General features: G+C 34.0%; 1 protein-coding gene and 1 long non-coding RNA gene across 6 annotated transcripts; both read right to left on the reverse strand.

The window, feature by feature from the left end:
• Positions 1–5,540: 5,540 nt before the first annotated feature.
• On the reverse strand, positions 5,541–12,471 carry LOC113689146 (disease resistance protein RFL1-like). 5 transcript variants are annotated; one of them, XR_011839575.1, is made up of 3 exons: positions 6,583–10,157; positions 6,003–6,053; positions 5,541–5,825 (listed from the first exon to the last, which is right to left on the reverse strand). XR_011839575.1 is itself a non-coding variant. In XM_072076208.1 (3 exons), exon 2 carries the CDS (start codon positions 9,585–9,587, stop codon positions 6,621–6,623), a length of 2,967 nt encoding a protein of 988 aa, XP_071932309.1. In that variant the 5' UTR covers positions 9,588–9,595; positions 12,392–12,471; the 3' UTR covers positions 5,541–5,825; positions 6,583–6,620. The 5 variants fall into 5 exon arrangements, 4 of the variants coding, with proteins under 4 accessions (XP_071932309.1, XP_071932308.1, XP_071932307.1 ...); XM_072076208.1 differs by lacking the exon at positions 6,003–6,053 and adding an exon at positions 12,392–12,471 and having other exon boundaries at positions 6,583–9,595; XM_072076207.1 differs by lacking the exon at positions 6,003–6,053 and adding an exon at positions 12,392–12,471 and having other exon boundaries at positions 6,583–9,622.
• A 146-nt stretch (positions 12,472–12,617) lies between these two features.
• LOC140036031 (uncharacterized) lies at positions 12,618–14,105 on the reverse strand. Its single transcript, XR_011839928.1, has 5 exons — positions 13,874–14,105; positions 13,679–13,774; positions 13,523–13,564; positions 12,792–12,927; positions 12,618–12,699 (listed from the first exon to the last, which is right to left on the reverse strand). It is a non-coding gene; the product is annotated as an uncharacterized lncRNA (long non-coding RNA).
• Between the last annotated feature and the right edge of the window lie 913 nt (positions 14,106–15,018).

A 15,018-nucleotide genomic window follows, 5' to 3' on the forward strand; every position in this document is an offset into this window, starting at 1 on the left:
CCGCAAGGGGCTAATGGGGCTGGGGTTGGGGCGACCAGTTAAAAAAATTTAATATATATATTATATACATATATATAATATTTAATTTAATTAGTTACAAACTTATAATAATGATATTATTAATTATATGTATTATATAATGTATATTAGTATAAGTAATATAATTGATATTATCAATTATACTAATAATTATACATGTCTTTTAATAGAAATTATACTAATATTAGTTTCTATACGTCTTTAAAATCCATGAACACTTAATTACCCTTCTTACAAATTAGTGGAAAGCTATACCATTTGTTTGCTGACTACTGAATTTGCCGACCACATTTCTTGGAGACGATGCTACTAATGTAATCAGAGTACTCAATATTTGCGACTTTCTTCAGTCCATTCTTCTGGCTGATTTGCCCATTATTCATTAACAGAAAAAAGAATGCAAAAAAAAAGGATATCTAAAATTTTTTGGAGTAAAATTGCTTCTAGAAACAGTAACTAAATATATATATATATATAAATGCAACTATTCTAAAACAATTCCATGACTCACCCTACAAGCAAACCTGCATCTTGCTTTGATTAGCTCTCTCAAAATTCAATTCCTTACTCTCCAGATCAAAAGCAGACACATGAGAACTTTAATTGTTTGATGAATTTAGCGACTGCTGTATGAGGATCTTTGCAAACAATAATATTGCCCTATATATATAGAACTGAGAATGGAATCTGTTCCCATATGGTCATATTTTGACAAATAAAATAAAATAAAATAAAGAGGTAAATTAGTCCACATGTACAGTACAAAAACCAAACACACAACTGTCTAATAACATTTATTGCATCAAATGAAGTGTTTCAAAGTCGAACACAACTTTTTTATTTTCTTTTTGTGGAACTTTTTTGTTGAATAATAAACAAAACGGCACATAATGCACACAAAAACACATGAAAAAGTTTTGCTTCTTCATCTGCTTTCTTCTTCCACAGCAACAGCAAACCTTTTTTTTTTCTCTATTTTGTATTTTTTTTTCTTTTGCTTCTTTTTTTTTCAATAGAGAAAGCCACACATATGAGCACTTATAATGCAAACCACCAAAGAACCATAGGAAGCCCTGCTGACATCAGAAAAACCAATGACAACAGCAATCCTGCTGACATTTAAAAAAACAAGATATAGCAACAATTAGTTGATTATTCATAAATTTCGCATGTCAATAAGTCAAGTAGATTAATCAATTTGCCCGAGGCAATGTCTTTAAAAATAGTTATACTATATATAAAGGGAGAGGGAGAGGTTGGTGTAAAGTTTTTTTTGTCATTTTATATTCTTGCTAAACTATCTTTGGTAATTACCTACTTTCAACTAATATGTATTTCTTATTATTTTGCTTTTCAACTTATTCACTAGACCTTAATTTTCATTAGCAACTAACAGTTATGGTTATGAATGGCTACTAAATAATTATTTATTTATATATTTTATTTTAGTGAATTTTCTACATATTTACTATTAGAACATAAAATTAATTCTATTGAAAATGATATCAAATATACTCAAAAATTTGGCACAATTTTTTTTAAAATTATTAGTTGCACACACATTCGTGTGTGCCTTGAACACTAGTAATAATAATAGAAGCAGTCAAGACAACACATTGAGCGCCAAATTTTAGCCTTCCTCCAAATTTGTCCACTATATCCCAAATTTAAGGTTTTGTACAATCATGCAATTTGATAATAAAACAAGCATTAGCTACATTTTATTCAAGCATACAAACCTATAGTCAAGAGAATTTTCACAACTTCAACAGGCCCTATCTCGAGCAGCATGAATTTGTAAAATACAAGTTCGATGATCTAAAACAACTATATATCAATCATTTTGCTGGATAAGAATCAGCAAAACTGAAAAGATAGTTCAAGGATCGTATGTGACTGATTACGCTATTTAAACGTTAAGCAATAGCAAGTTCAGAACCCCTCTATGGTTAAACATATTATTGCTATGGAACCATTCAAGCAGTTCCTTTTAAATGTCACCAATAGGTAAACTGAGTTATTGGAATAAGAACAATATGCAAATAAGTCCTAAATCTTTGCAAAAAAATTCAAAGGATGTGCAATAGTGCACCTCCTTTGGTTTAGAGGTGAGATTTTCTCCCTCTAGCCCAGTTGGCTTTTCTTTAGTATAGATTTGAGTAGGAGTATGAATTGTCACACACACATATATATAAATATGGCGGGACGAAAGATTAGCCCCTTAAACCAGAAAAATAATGAACATAAACAAAAAGAGCACATGAACATGAAGTAGTCCAATTCATAGTTATTAAACCCGGTCCGACGGTTCGACCAGTCAACCCGGCCAATCGGCCATTGAACCGAGCCGGTTCGCTAATTAGATTGTTTTTGCAAATGACCTATTGACTTTCAACGGCCCGACGGTTACCGGCCGGTTTTATGGTGAATTACACTAAACATATAAAAATTTACACTTTAAGTTTGGTGAATTACTAATTAAATTATATTTTGCTGATTCTTATATGAAGTAAATATTCTATAGCAAATTAAATTAAATGAACATTTGTTATGACATTGTTTATTACAATTTATATCATATATCCTATATCAAAAATTATAAGACATAATATTTAAATATATTTAATGATCCACTGGTTCAACCACTCACCCACTGGTTGAACCAATGACCCGTTGACCCACCTCCTTCGCCGGTCTCCCCTCCGGGCCGACTGGTTGAACCAGTGACCCGTTGACCCACCTCCTTCGCCGGTCTCCTCTCCGGGCCGAGTTTAATAACTATGGTCCAATTAGGCGGACTTAATTAAGCATTTTAATAATTGATACTGTTGTACGTCAAGATTCAATGGCATTACTTTTCAAAAAAGATTCAATTTGTATTAGTGGGATCTGGGAGTGGATCAAACCAATATGGCCCAGATCCAGCCCATTCACAGCCTCCGTTCACATTTGATCTTCTCCAAAAGTTGATAAGGCTTGGCAACTATGACAAAATTAAGGTCCTGTTTGATAATCTAATGTAACACTTAAATTTAATATATTCAGATTTTAATATGTTTAGATATATTTGATAATCAAAAATTAAATATTTGAACTAATTAAATGACACTGGATTTTCGAGGCAAAACTTGCTTCCAAAAATAAGTGATAAGTTATTCACTTAAATGTGATATACACTCAAATATATTAGATTTAGTATGTAACAATTAATCTAATGGATTCAGAGTTCAAATTTCAGATTTCAAATTTTAGTTTTCAAACTTCAATTTTAACAAATGCATTCTAAATATTCTTGCCCAAAAATGCCAACGATGTGAAAAGCATGAAGAGAGCCATCCATGTTGAAAGAAAAGGAACTGATCTATGATTTTTGTGCCTCGTAAAGCTATATACACAATGATAGCAATAACAAACAAATTCAATATTACAAAATTAAGGTCAACTATGATATCCTTTTACCCTTAAAATCTTGGACAAGCAAAAATTTCAAGTCATCTTGAAGACACCGACACCCTGCCAACGGACAAAAGTGTGTATTAGATGTTCGTTAGTTTTCACTACTAAGAAGCAACTCCAAAAATATTCAATTAAGACTCTGACAACTGAACTAAGATTTTTGTGCCAAGTAAAGCTAGTATGTACTTGATGAAATAAGAAACAACTCCAACAATTACGAAATTGTGATGGGTATGATCTCATTGTACCTGAAATTTTTACAATCAAACTTGACGATGCTGAGAATCTTGAGACTCTGCCAAAAGTATGTACTTTCTTTCTGTTTTTCTTTTGATTTTTTCTATGAGTATGGTTGTTGAGTATTGAGGAATGGACGATAAAAGTTGGACTAATAGGAGACAATGAGTGATTTAAAGAGTTCAGGATAACATTATCAAGCTGCTAGGGAGTTTTGTATATGGTTCCGCTTCTGTCTAGTCCTGGGCAAACAGCTCATGGACACCGGACTTGAATTTTTTAAACAAAGTGCTCTTTCAAAATTATTACTTCATAACAGTTAAAATTTTCTTTTGTCTTTTATACCAAGTTCTTGGAATATATAGATTTGTGGAATGTAGTCACTATTTTGGTCAAGACTTAATGCCGTCATTTTGAAGTTCGTTGTGAATATCGGGCAAACTTCATACCTTCAGCTACATATTTATGGACTGAGGGCCACTTCCGTCTGTAATTTTGTGTGATTTGATCCAATTGTTATGCTTATTATTTTGTTTGGTGTGCACTCATACTGTTGTACTCATAAAAAGAAGTTGTGTACGCGAATGAAATACTTTTACATATATTCTTTTTTTTAAAAAAAATTTACTATACATGGAAGAGTTCGAATCTGAGACCTTTCACTTACGTTCCAATTCCCCTGCCATCCAATCCATGCCTCCCCTACTTTTACATATATTCGCTAAAACATGATAATGTGGTTGTACATCAAAACTCTTAAATATGTACAACAATCGGATTGAGTTGCACCAGCCCCTAGTCCTAAATGAACTTATCTTAACAACTGTGTTAGTGAGTTAAAATCGAGTAGATCTGATGTGCCACTGCTCACCTACCAAAAAAATAAGGGGAAAAAATTAGAGACACTTTGGAAAAGTGATGGGTCTACACTTAGTTAGGTTTATTCTTTTTTTCTTTTACACCAACGGATATATCTGTCATGTGATTTTTTTTTTGAAATTTGCACCAAAGGATTGCGGTTTATTTGGAAAATATTTTTCATTTATTTTTTTTGTGATGTGATGGACTTGAAATAAAAAGGTATTTAAATATGTGTTTGTGGGTCCCCCTTAAACTGGCTTTGGGTCCAATTTGGCGATGACTCCTGAGTATTTCTAATCTAATTGTGTGTGGTGTTTTTTCTGTCTATGGAAAAATATGTGTTTAATGTATCTTAAAATTTTTTTTTTCTAAATAAATCGAGATATAAACACGCCAGCATGAAAAGACTTGGCAACTAACGTGCATCGACGAGAGGAAAAATCTAGCATAATTGCATGGAAGACTTCTGAAATTTTGGAACCATTGACTTTCTACTTTCCAAACGAATGAAACGTCATCACATAAATAAGGCCAAGTTATTGCCCTTTTGTTTGTTGTGCAATAGGCCCCAGACTTCCCACCCCACCCCTCTTTCAGGAGCCAGTCGTGGCCCAGCGGTGGCCTTTGGATATTTTCTTTTGGGCCCTAGAAAATTTTGAGAAAGTCATAGAAGGCTCAAGTCACGCAGAAAAGTTTGACATCAAAGCTTCTTCTATTCATTTATGATACATGTAGATACTCAACTCCAGAAGGGATCCGAATGTTATCCTGATCCTTCTTTAACATGCATATACAATCCTAAACCCAATCAAAGGATTTAGCTTAAGAATTATCAGTAGAACCGGGGATATAATTGCTTGGAATGGAAATTCAGAAAAAGCACACACATAGAAAGGTTTAAATTGATGGAGTGAAATCACACTGTCGGAGTACAATGTGACTAAAAATTTTGGCATAATACCCCATAACAGTTCTATTGATATTCAAGGAATAGTCACAAAATAACTGTTGTATCACTGCCCGGTTACAATCAAGTACAGAAAAAACATTATCAAGGTAGGAATAGAAAGCTAGACATGATGAAAAACAACAACTGTAATACAGTTAAGGAAGAAGAATGTCATGAAAGAAAATTTGGCACTCGTAGACAAGGCTTCAGTTAACACTTCTTTTTGCAACATCGCCTCTCTTGCAGCAGCAATTTTGTGGCTAACTAGAATACCTAGCTTAACCTGAGAAATATCGACAAACAACACTTGATCAGTATAGTCAGAAGCACAAAGCAAATCCATCCATGATACTAACGCAAGTACAATCATGTAAATTCCTTCTGCAATTTTACTTTCATTCCAACTCATTGTGGCTCTCAGTATAAAATTTGAAATTTAAACATTTGCAAACATATGGACCTTCAGCTTTATCTGGAAAGCCTCTTCGCAAAAGGGGAAATTCAAGACAACCTTCAAGAGCAGGAAATGAAAAAAAGAAAAGAACATAGAGATCAGCTCATTCACAGAATCAATTAATAAAAGCACTGAATTTAGAAATGAACAAGAAAGAAAGAAAGAGAGAGAGAATAAAATATTTAAATTTACAGAAATATGAAAAAAAAAAGATATTAAAAAGTTGTATGCAGTAGATTATATTAACGTCTATAAGAAAAGGTTGCAGTTAGCAGTTCAGCGCTATGGGAAAGGTAGTTGGTGGAGGAAAACTTGACCCTCTTCAGAAAAGGGGAAAGACAGAGAACATTCAACAGCATAAAATTAAAAAAGAACAGAACATAGAGATTCGATCACTCAGGAATCAAATTTATAATGACCATAATAAATAAACAAGAAAGAAAGAGAAAATAAAGTACTTCAATCCATTTTCCCATCAGAAAAACTCAAAAAAAAAAAAACATATACATAGTAAATTACATTAGCGAAAAAAGCTCAAACAAAGGGGTCGGTTGATAACATTAGAGGAAGGGGAGAAAACACGTACATGAGAACCAGTCGGGAGTTTGATCAAGCAGGTGGTCTTCAACAACCGGATTCAAAATCCCACTCTCTGGTAGTAAAAAGTGGGTCAAGGACCTTTTTGGTGCAGGGATTTTCCCACTCTAACGATTCCCACCATTCTTTATCTCCCATGATTTTAAGAGGAGTGCTGGGAGGAGATGGTAGTCCATTGATGATGGGAAGAAACAAAGGCAGTCTCTTCAGCTTTGGACAATGAAACATTTTGATCTCCGTAATTGAATCACAGATCATGGATGCCTTACAAATGTCCTTCAGTTCTGGCAGTTGAGCCAATCTCAACGCACGTAATTTTGGAAGGATGACATTTGCAAGGATGACATTTGCAGTGGCTTCACTTGAAGTCCATTGGACGCCTTCTCCTCCTCCTTGTTCTACACCATTGTCAGCTGCTGCTATCTCCTCTAGTCCTTCACAATCATGGACATACAATACTCTTAGATTTTCAAGATTCTGCAGCAGCTGCACTGTGAATAGTTGCTTCATGTTGTGACATTTGTAAACGGACAAACACACAAGGGAAGAAAAGGTGCCAGGTGGAAGCAAATATGTTTTTGATTCCCCAAAAAAGAAACCCACCAGATTCTGCAAATCCCCAAGTATTAGCTCTTGCAAATTCCTTAGTGGACTAAAAGATGAGACTTCCAGCTGATCACGTGGAGCAGGAGAGGAAAATTGCAAGAGGAACTCTATTCCATCCAAACCCCTAATTGTCAAAGAAGACAAGTCATTTAAACTTGTAAAATTGATAAAAACATCTGACAAGTACCTAATGCCCATGCCGACACAATCCTGGAGTACTAGACTTTTCATATCACTTGGCAGCAACAGCACAGCACAGTTCAATCCTCTACCAAAGTTACATTGATGAAAATACAATTGTTTGTCATCCCCAATATCATCGTCCAAGTCATCAGACTCATTCCAAGATGAGAAGTCATCATTGATATAAAGTTGATAGTGTTCTGGCCACCGAGAGATTTTATAAGAGTCGGTAAAACATAAATATCCTATAAAACTTTCTAATTGGTTCAACACTTCTGGATCATTAACTTGTACAGTACCATAGGGAGGCAATATTAGCCATCGAAGACGGTACAATTTGGAAAATGTCCCTTTCGGTATTATCGTTTGTATGAGAGACTGACAATGGTCCAAGTTAAGCCTTTCGAGGCTGACCAATGATTCCAAACCTTGAGGTAAATCCTGAATCTTAGTCCAGGATAGGTCCAGTTCCCTCAATTGCTTAAGCTTTCCTAGTGGTGGCACAGATCGAAGGTCTTTACAATGTCCCAAAATCAAAGCAGTGAGACTCACCAAGTTTGAAACAGAATTAGGCAACTCTGTTATACCTTTGCACCCAATTAGATTCACAATTTTAATTCCACACATGTTCAAAAAAAATGAATCTGGAATTCTTTTGATGGAAAAATGAGGAAGAAGCAAGGTTGAGAGCTTAGGACAATTTGGTGACCAAGCTGGTGGAACTTTTATTTCTCGACTTGCATACGAAATAAATGAATGAAAAGAGACAGCATGGAGATCTTCTGTCCATTCTTTTTGTTGCAGTGGTACTTCTAAATCTCTCTGTCCTAAGCTTTTCACCAAGAACCTTGGTACATCTCCACTCATCCTTAGTTTGGAGTTTCCATTTGCAATCCATAATGCCATATCTCTGACCAAACCATGCATCTTCGCACAGCCATCCCCTTCAAAATCTTTAGTTTCTTCTAGCAAGCAAACTTCTATCAGTTTGTTTAATATCATTTGACCTTGATTAAATTCTTCAGACCTTGAGTTCCGCTTTGGCATCAGCTCTGCCCAAATAAACAGGTCTATTAGTTCCTTTCTTTTTATTTTCCTATTTGCTTGATAAAGAGAGCAATACAGGAAGCAATGCCTTAGACATTCATCCAAGCAATTGAAACTCCATTGCAGGATGGGAAACACACGTCGTTCCATCTCTTCAAATCCTACTGAGCATGCTTCCAATTGCTCCAATGCAGTTCTCCATTCATAGATGGAGCTCACACCTCTCATGCTCTGAGCCACTGTGATAATACCAAGAGGCAAACCATCACACCTTTTCGTGAGAGACTTGGCAATTTTTCGCACATCTTTACGAAGCAAGGTCTTGCAACCATGTGTATGCTTGAACAAATCCCAAGCTTCATTCGTGTCCAAAGTTTTCAATGCAAATATTCTTTGACATTGCATCCTGTTGCACACTTCCTGTGAGCGCGTAGTCAAAATCAATCTGCAATTTCTTGGATAAAGACAAATCCCTACCCTGTCTAAACAAAATTCTTGCCAAACATCATCCAATATGAGTATTATTAATCTTTGCATTTTCCTGAGTGCCCCACGCAATATATCTGCTCTTACTTCTTCCTCATCCTTATTTGATAAATGAATACCTAAGACATCAGCAATCCTATCCTGCAAACTAGTGATACTAAATTCTTGAGATACTGTAACCCAAAGCACGAGATAATCAGTATTTTCTGAGAGATGGTACTTAATGTGCTCTGCCAATGTGGTCTTACCAACTCCACCCATCCCATAAATCCCAATGTTTGATATATCATCAGTCACCAAGCATGACGAAATCCCCTGCAAAGCTTCATTAAAATTTGCTCCAAATAATTTGGTTGGCAGCAATGACTCCTTGATGTTGTCATAAGCATCGAGCACAAGCCCATTGAAGTGATGTATCTGATTAATGAGTTCTTCCACCTGAAGTAGCAGCTTTGCTATAGGATCCTTCTTTACTGAAAGCCCCCAAGATGATCCACTTGTTTCCAATGCATTGATTTCAAGACTTAACTTTTTAACTTCATTCAACCAAACATCAACTTCCTTCCTTCTCTTTTTACCTGAATTTTCTTCTCTGTTCACTTCTTCTTCTACGTCAGATGCTTTGCAGCTCAATTGTTGCCATTCCCTTTTCAGCAATTGCATGTTGTTCATGTTGCTCCCTTCCATGTAATTTTCTATTATTAACTCTGGCATGATATTGAACTTAGTCTACACATTGTTTAGTAAAGACTAATAAATAGAAAAAGAAAATGTTTTTCACTCAATTCGATAATTATACAACTATAAGCTAATCTAGAATTCTTCTGACTGACAAAAGTACAATAGTTCATTCACTATTTGGAGAAATGACAAAACTTCTGAAAATTGATTTTGAAAAACTTAGAAGAAAAACTTGATTTTGAAGCACTGAATTGATCACAGAATGTCTAAACCCACAAATTTCGGATTTTCAATAATTGCACCAAACACTTCTATACATTACCCTACGAATTCTCATCATCCCACACCCATTCTCCATTTCTTGTTTATCTTTGTACTAGGAGGGTTAAAACCGCGCCATGCGCAGTTGGATTTCATTGCATTGCCCATTTATGCCCAGTGAGTGTAAATATGAAAATTACCGCACATTAGAAGTTGACCAAAAATATTTACATATGCAATTTATTAGTGTTTAAACTGCACACAATAGAGGTTAAGATTTATGAAATCAATCAAATTGTGATAACAGAATCAAGGAGGAATACACTTAGATTCTAATAACAGATTTAAGAAGAAATAAACTTAGATATTAATATAAAATTTTTGAGATTACAACCTTATACACATCTGCTACAATTCCATTCTCCCAAATAACTTAGTAATTATCACTCTCAAAGATACAAATTACATGGTTTGACTTGAATTTTACATAGTTAAAATCCCACCCGCCATGTATCTTTGTAAATGGAAGTTTTTCAGAATAATAAATATATTAAAGAACGTGAAAACTACATGTGTGTGTATTCCACCCTGAAAAAGACAAACAGAAAATACAAGGGTCTAGATGTACACCCTCTCGACTATCATCTTCACCCTAAGAATCTTATTCATTAGCTTCCTAGAAAATAAAAATTCTCAAAATATAGAGAAATGGGGTCAAAAATTAGGATAAAAAGAGCCAGAGAATTTGTATTGTTAAATTATTCAAGAAAATTGGCTCTAAATTGCCATAATTATCCTTTCACCAACTGCTTTTAAATCGAAGATAAGGCAAGTAGTATAGTTGTCTATACAACCAACTCCAACATCTACAATTATAAAGATCCAATAAAGTCATTACAAACTTAAAAGACACAACCACACATGTCATAGGCATATTAGTAAAGGTAACAATCTCACATGCATGAGTATATTGACAAAAGCACAGTTTATTCCCTAGACAGCTATACTTAAATTATTTTATAAAATTTTAATTATACATCTACATATAGCTATTTAAGCCACTGACGTGGCAAAATTTTCAATTTCAAGCACCCACATCCAACCCATCAAATCCCTCCAGATTTCGAACAATTTGAGTCGACAACTAATTAATGTATCAAAAGCTTCTTAAACTGACAGAAACCTATCAAGGAGGAAAAGTCAAGCTACTTCCTTTCACTAAGGTATTAAAGATAAAAATAAAAAGAACAAACAAATAACAAAAACCAGAGGAGTAATAGCCTAACAAACCTTTTGTAGCTACTAGCCTAACATGAACATCAGAGGAGCAACTATGAATCTTCAGAAAAAACCAGTTGAAGATCCAAGAATAAAGAACAGGAAAAGTGATACCCACAACAAAGATCAAAAAAATACCTCTCTAATTACCTAACTAAGAGAGTAACTGCTGAGACCACCAAATTTGTAGAGCAAACTTCTACAATTAAAAAGGCCCAAGTACATACAATAACTGTTCTTGGTACTTGCACGGTTGACTTACTAAGCAAATTTTATCCCTGAGAAATTGCAACGGCAAGTAGCCTTCAGCTCTGGACAATCATTTTGCTAATCTTACTCTCAAACATATACTATTTAAGAAATATCAACTTGACTTGTCCCAATAGATGTAGAAATGCAAAGTGCATGAATACCTGGTCCTATATTCGGTGAAAGAACATAGAAAAGAACAAAAGGATTTGACTGTAACCTGAGCAGAAAATGACTCTTGAACCAGCTTGAAGGTTTCTTTGGAAAATCTTGAAATTTCTCAGCTAAAGAAGAAAGCAAAAGTGAAAGCGGAAAGTCTTAAATTCCACCTTTCGTTCCCTATAAGTTAATTTTTTTTATCATTTAACTTCTAATTCAACAGGTGTGCTTAACAAATTTTCGCTGACCTCATCTTGATGGGTAAAAAGGTCCATTGAAAGCTAGTATTTGAGAAAACAATATTAAAAGCTGCAGGGAAACAGGGGCTGTCCAAAGTAACCTTAAGAAATAGAGGAAAAAAAAACCTGCAATAGAGTACCATAAAAACTTAAGGACTCGAGAAACTTATGGAGAACATTGAAAAATAACAAAACGAATGTACACTTATGTTTCCTTCTAAATCTCAAATCTTGAACCTAAAGCAAAATAATCAAGAGGCAAGCATCTGGAAAAAGAACATGATAGCAGCGGCGGGGAAAATTAAATCAAACAGATAAGAACATCAACACTGTCGACATGAAAATTGAAACCAAGCCAAACAGAATAAGAAAAATACGGTGAATATTGTAGGCACAATGTTCTGGTCAATTGTAAATGCTTAAGGTTTCTGTTCTTCATTTGGCTTTTCCGGTGGGGACATTACTTTCAATAGAGGAAAAGGGTGAAATTTTTGTTTTCATAATTAAAAAAACAGAGAAATGGTTACTAATAATGACAAGAAAACAAAAAACTGAACAAGTGAAAAAATCCCACAACAATAAACAGAAAGTAAAAATGTTAAAAGTTACCAATAGGGCTCTAAAAGCTGACCAACAGCAAATGTCCAGCTTTGAATTCCAAATTCCTCTAATAAGATTTATTCATACCTGCAGAAGAAGAAACAAAACTTCAATTCAAAGTGCAATCACAATCAGAAGAATAAGAAAACATAAAGGCGGGGAGGTTATTTTAGTTATCCTTTGTCATGGCCAACACCAAGATTTACATATTAAAATTTTCAAATTGAGAACTCAACTTTATTTGGTCAATACCAAAGTTCACAGAATAAAGACTTCTAGTTCTTTGACTATCCTTAAGATCATGCCAGATACTGAACCTGCATTTAGGTTGGCAGTAGTAGGATAAATAGATAAACAAATGAAGAGAAATCATAAGATACTGTATACGTTACTATTTTTGATAAGATACCTCTTTGTAAATCAAGTTTTGGCCCACAATCAACTTGACACAGGAGCTTTTGGTTTCTGAAGAAGTGCGTGCTTCTGATTCATTGCTTCACTTCTCATGTTTGCTTGTTAAGAACAAATCAATTGGACTGATGTCACTGACACAAAGCAAGAGAGAAAGAAAATCAAATGAAACTTTCGTTTAGGGCCATGTAATTATATTAAATAATTCCACGAGACTGCATATAATATTGGCAATTAGCTCTGTGTCAAAAATACAGGAACTCCATCTTTCATAGCATGGCGAGTTTGTCTCTCTTGCTTTTTTCCCTTTTAAAACTCCTTGTCCAGTTTCCCAAACTAAAAATTAAGAAAAAGTAGTCTATCTCCAAGCTAAACAATAAACCAGAGCAACTCCAGTACACATTCATAGTTATTCAAATAAAATGAATACAAATATTGTTCAATCCTATTCAATTGAGCCACTGATTAAATTATTAATTCCCCAATCAATTAGGTGAACTATGATAATACTTATATAGAAATTTACCCACAATTGCCAACTCAAAAACCTCTATCAACTCAGAAGAAATACAAAGAATAAATTTTTCCTTGCCTGGTGCATAACAAATCATAAATGACTTCTGAAAAAACCTAGGGAAGGAAAAACGAAAGGAAGAACTAAAGCAAGAAAACAATGTTATGAACATCAAGGAATTCGATCTCAACAGATGGAGGTATTGAGTGGGTTACCTCGCCTTTGTGAATTGTGAGTGAAACTAGTTAAACACGCGCCTGAGAACAACCCCAAAAAAAGAAAAAAAAAAAAGACATCAGATCAGCTTAGAGTCCAGAGTTTATTAAAAAAGAAAAAAAGAAAAAAAACTCTAGATGAGATGACAACTGCACCTCCAAAGTTTCTCGACAACCTTTCCTTCAATCTTTCAACTCTCTTTTCGCAGGTGACCACTCTTTCTTCATCTACCAAAGGAGACGGAAGCAGATCTGAGGGGAATGAGAAATTGGCTAAATAGACGTCCCTGAAGAATAGAATCCAGGAACGAAAAAAACAAACAATGAAAAAAGGCGACATATGAAGGCTACCTGATCATCATCAGATTATTCCTCAACAAGTTCTTGCTTGTAGTTGGAGAGATACCCAAAAAAATCACGATTAAAAACTTGGGAAGAAAAGAATGGATTGAGCATAAAAAAGAGGAAAATAGTACCGTGAATCTATCCTGAAGGTGATTTTGATAATGGAGATGGATTGTTGGTCTTCTTATTCCTCATCTTTCAGTAATCTAGATTTCTTTGCTGTAGAATTTAGCAGGTTTGGGTACGACGAAAATGGAGAGGAGAAATGTGTGTGAAAGAAAATGACTGATCTGACTTTTTTTTTCCTCTTAATCGAGTGAGGGTGTATTTTTTTTTTTTTGGTTAATCACATTTTATCCCCTAAAGAATATCCCATTTTTCAGTTTACCCTATAATCTTTAATTTTACTCACTTAACCCCCTTTAGGACAAAATTGCCCTTGCATTGTTTTGACTTTTCATTTACCTTATTTTCCTATTTTATTTCTTTTTATCTTTGTTCTTTATTTAATTCTTCCTCTTTCCTACAAAAATTTTCACCTTAATGATTGAAATAAAAAAAGAGGAATTGCAGAAATATATTTTCTCCTTAAATGATTAAAAAAATATTCAAATCACTTTCCTAAAATATAATTTTTTTAGCCTTTCAATTCTTTAAATTTTGGATTTTCCTTTTTTCTTTCTAGTTTCTCATTTTATTCCCAAGAAAATATCTTAAAATGAAATTGTGACGTGATTAATAATCATCAATTGAAATTTGTGACACGTGGCATCATACAAAAATCAAAATTAGTTTTTGATGCCTTTTAAACTTTCACCCCGAAATATGCAATTACAAACTCAAAACAAAAATTTTCGTTGAAATGAAATTTCTATTAGGAAGGATGAAAGAGAGAAGAAAGAGAAAAAGAAATAAAAGAAAGGAAAACAATTTCATCATGTGATATTTTCTTGAGAATAAAATGACAAACTAAAAAAAAGAGAAAAACTCAAAATTAAAAGAATTGAAAGGCTAAAAAAATCGTATTTTAGGAAAGTGATTTGAATATTTTTTTTAATCATTTAAGGAGAAGATAGATTTATGCAATTCCTCTTTTTTTATTTCAATCATTAAGGTGAAGATTTTTGTAGGAAAGAGGAAGAATTAAATAA

This window comes from Coffea arabica, chromosome 2c (assembly GCF_036785885.1).
Source record: "Coffea arabica cultivar ET-39 chromosome 2c, Coffea Arabica ET-39 HiFi, whole genome shotgun sequence".
Taxonomy (NCBI): domain Eukaryota; kingdom Viridiplantae; phylum Streptophyta; class Magnoliopsida; order Gentianales; family Rubiaceae; genus Coffea; species Coffea arabica.

Excerpts from the sequence above, each read along its gene's own strand:
- LOC113689146 (XM_072076206.1), bottom strand. The coding sequence starts at position 9,629 with ATGCCAGAGTTAATAATAGAAAATTACATGGAAGGGAGCAACATGAAC.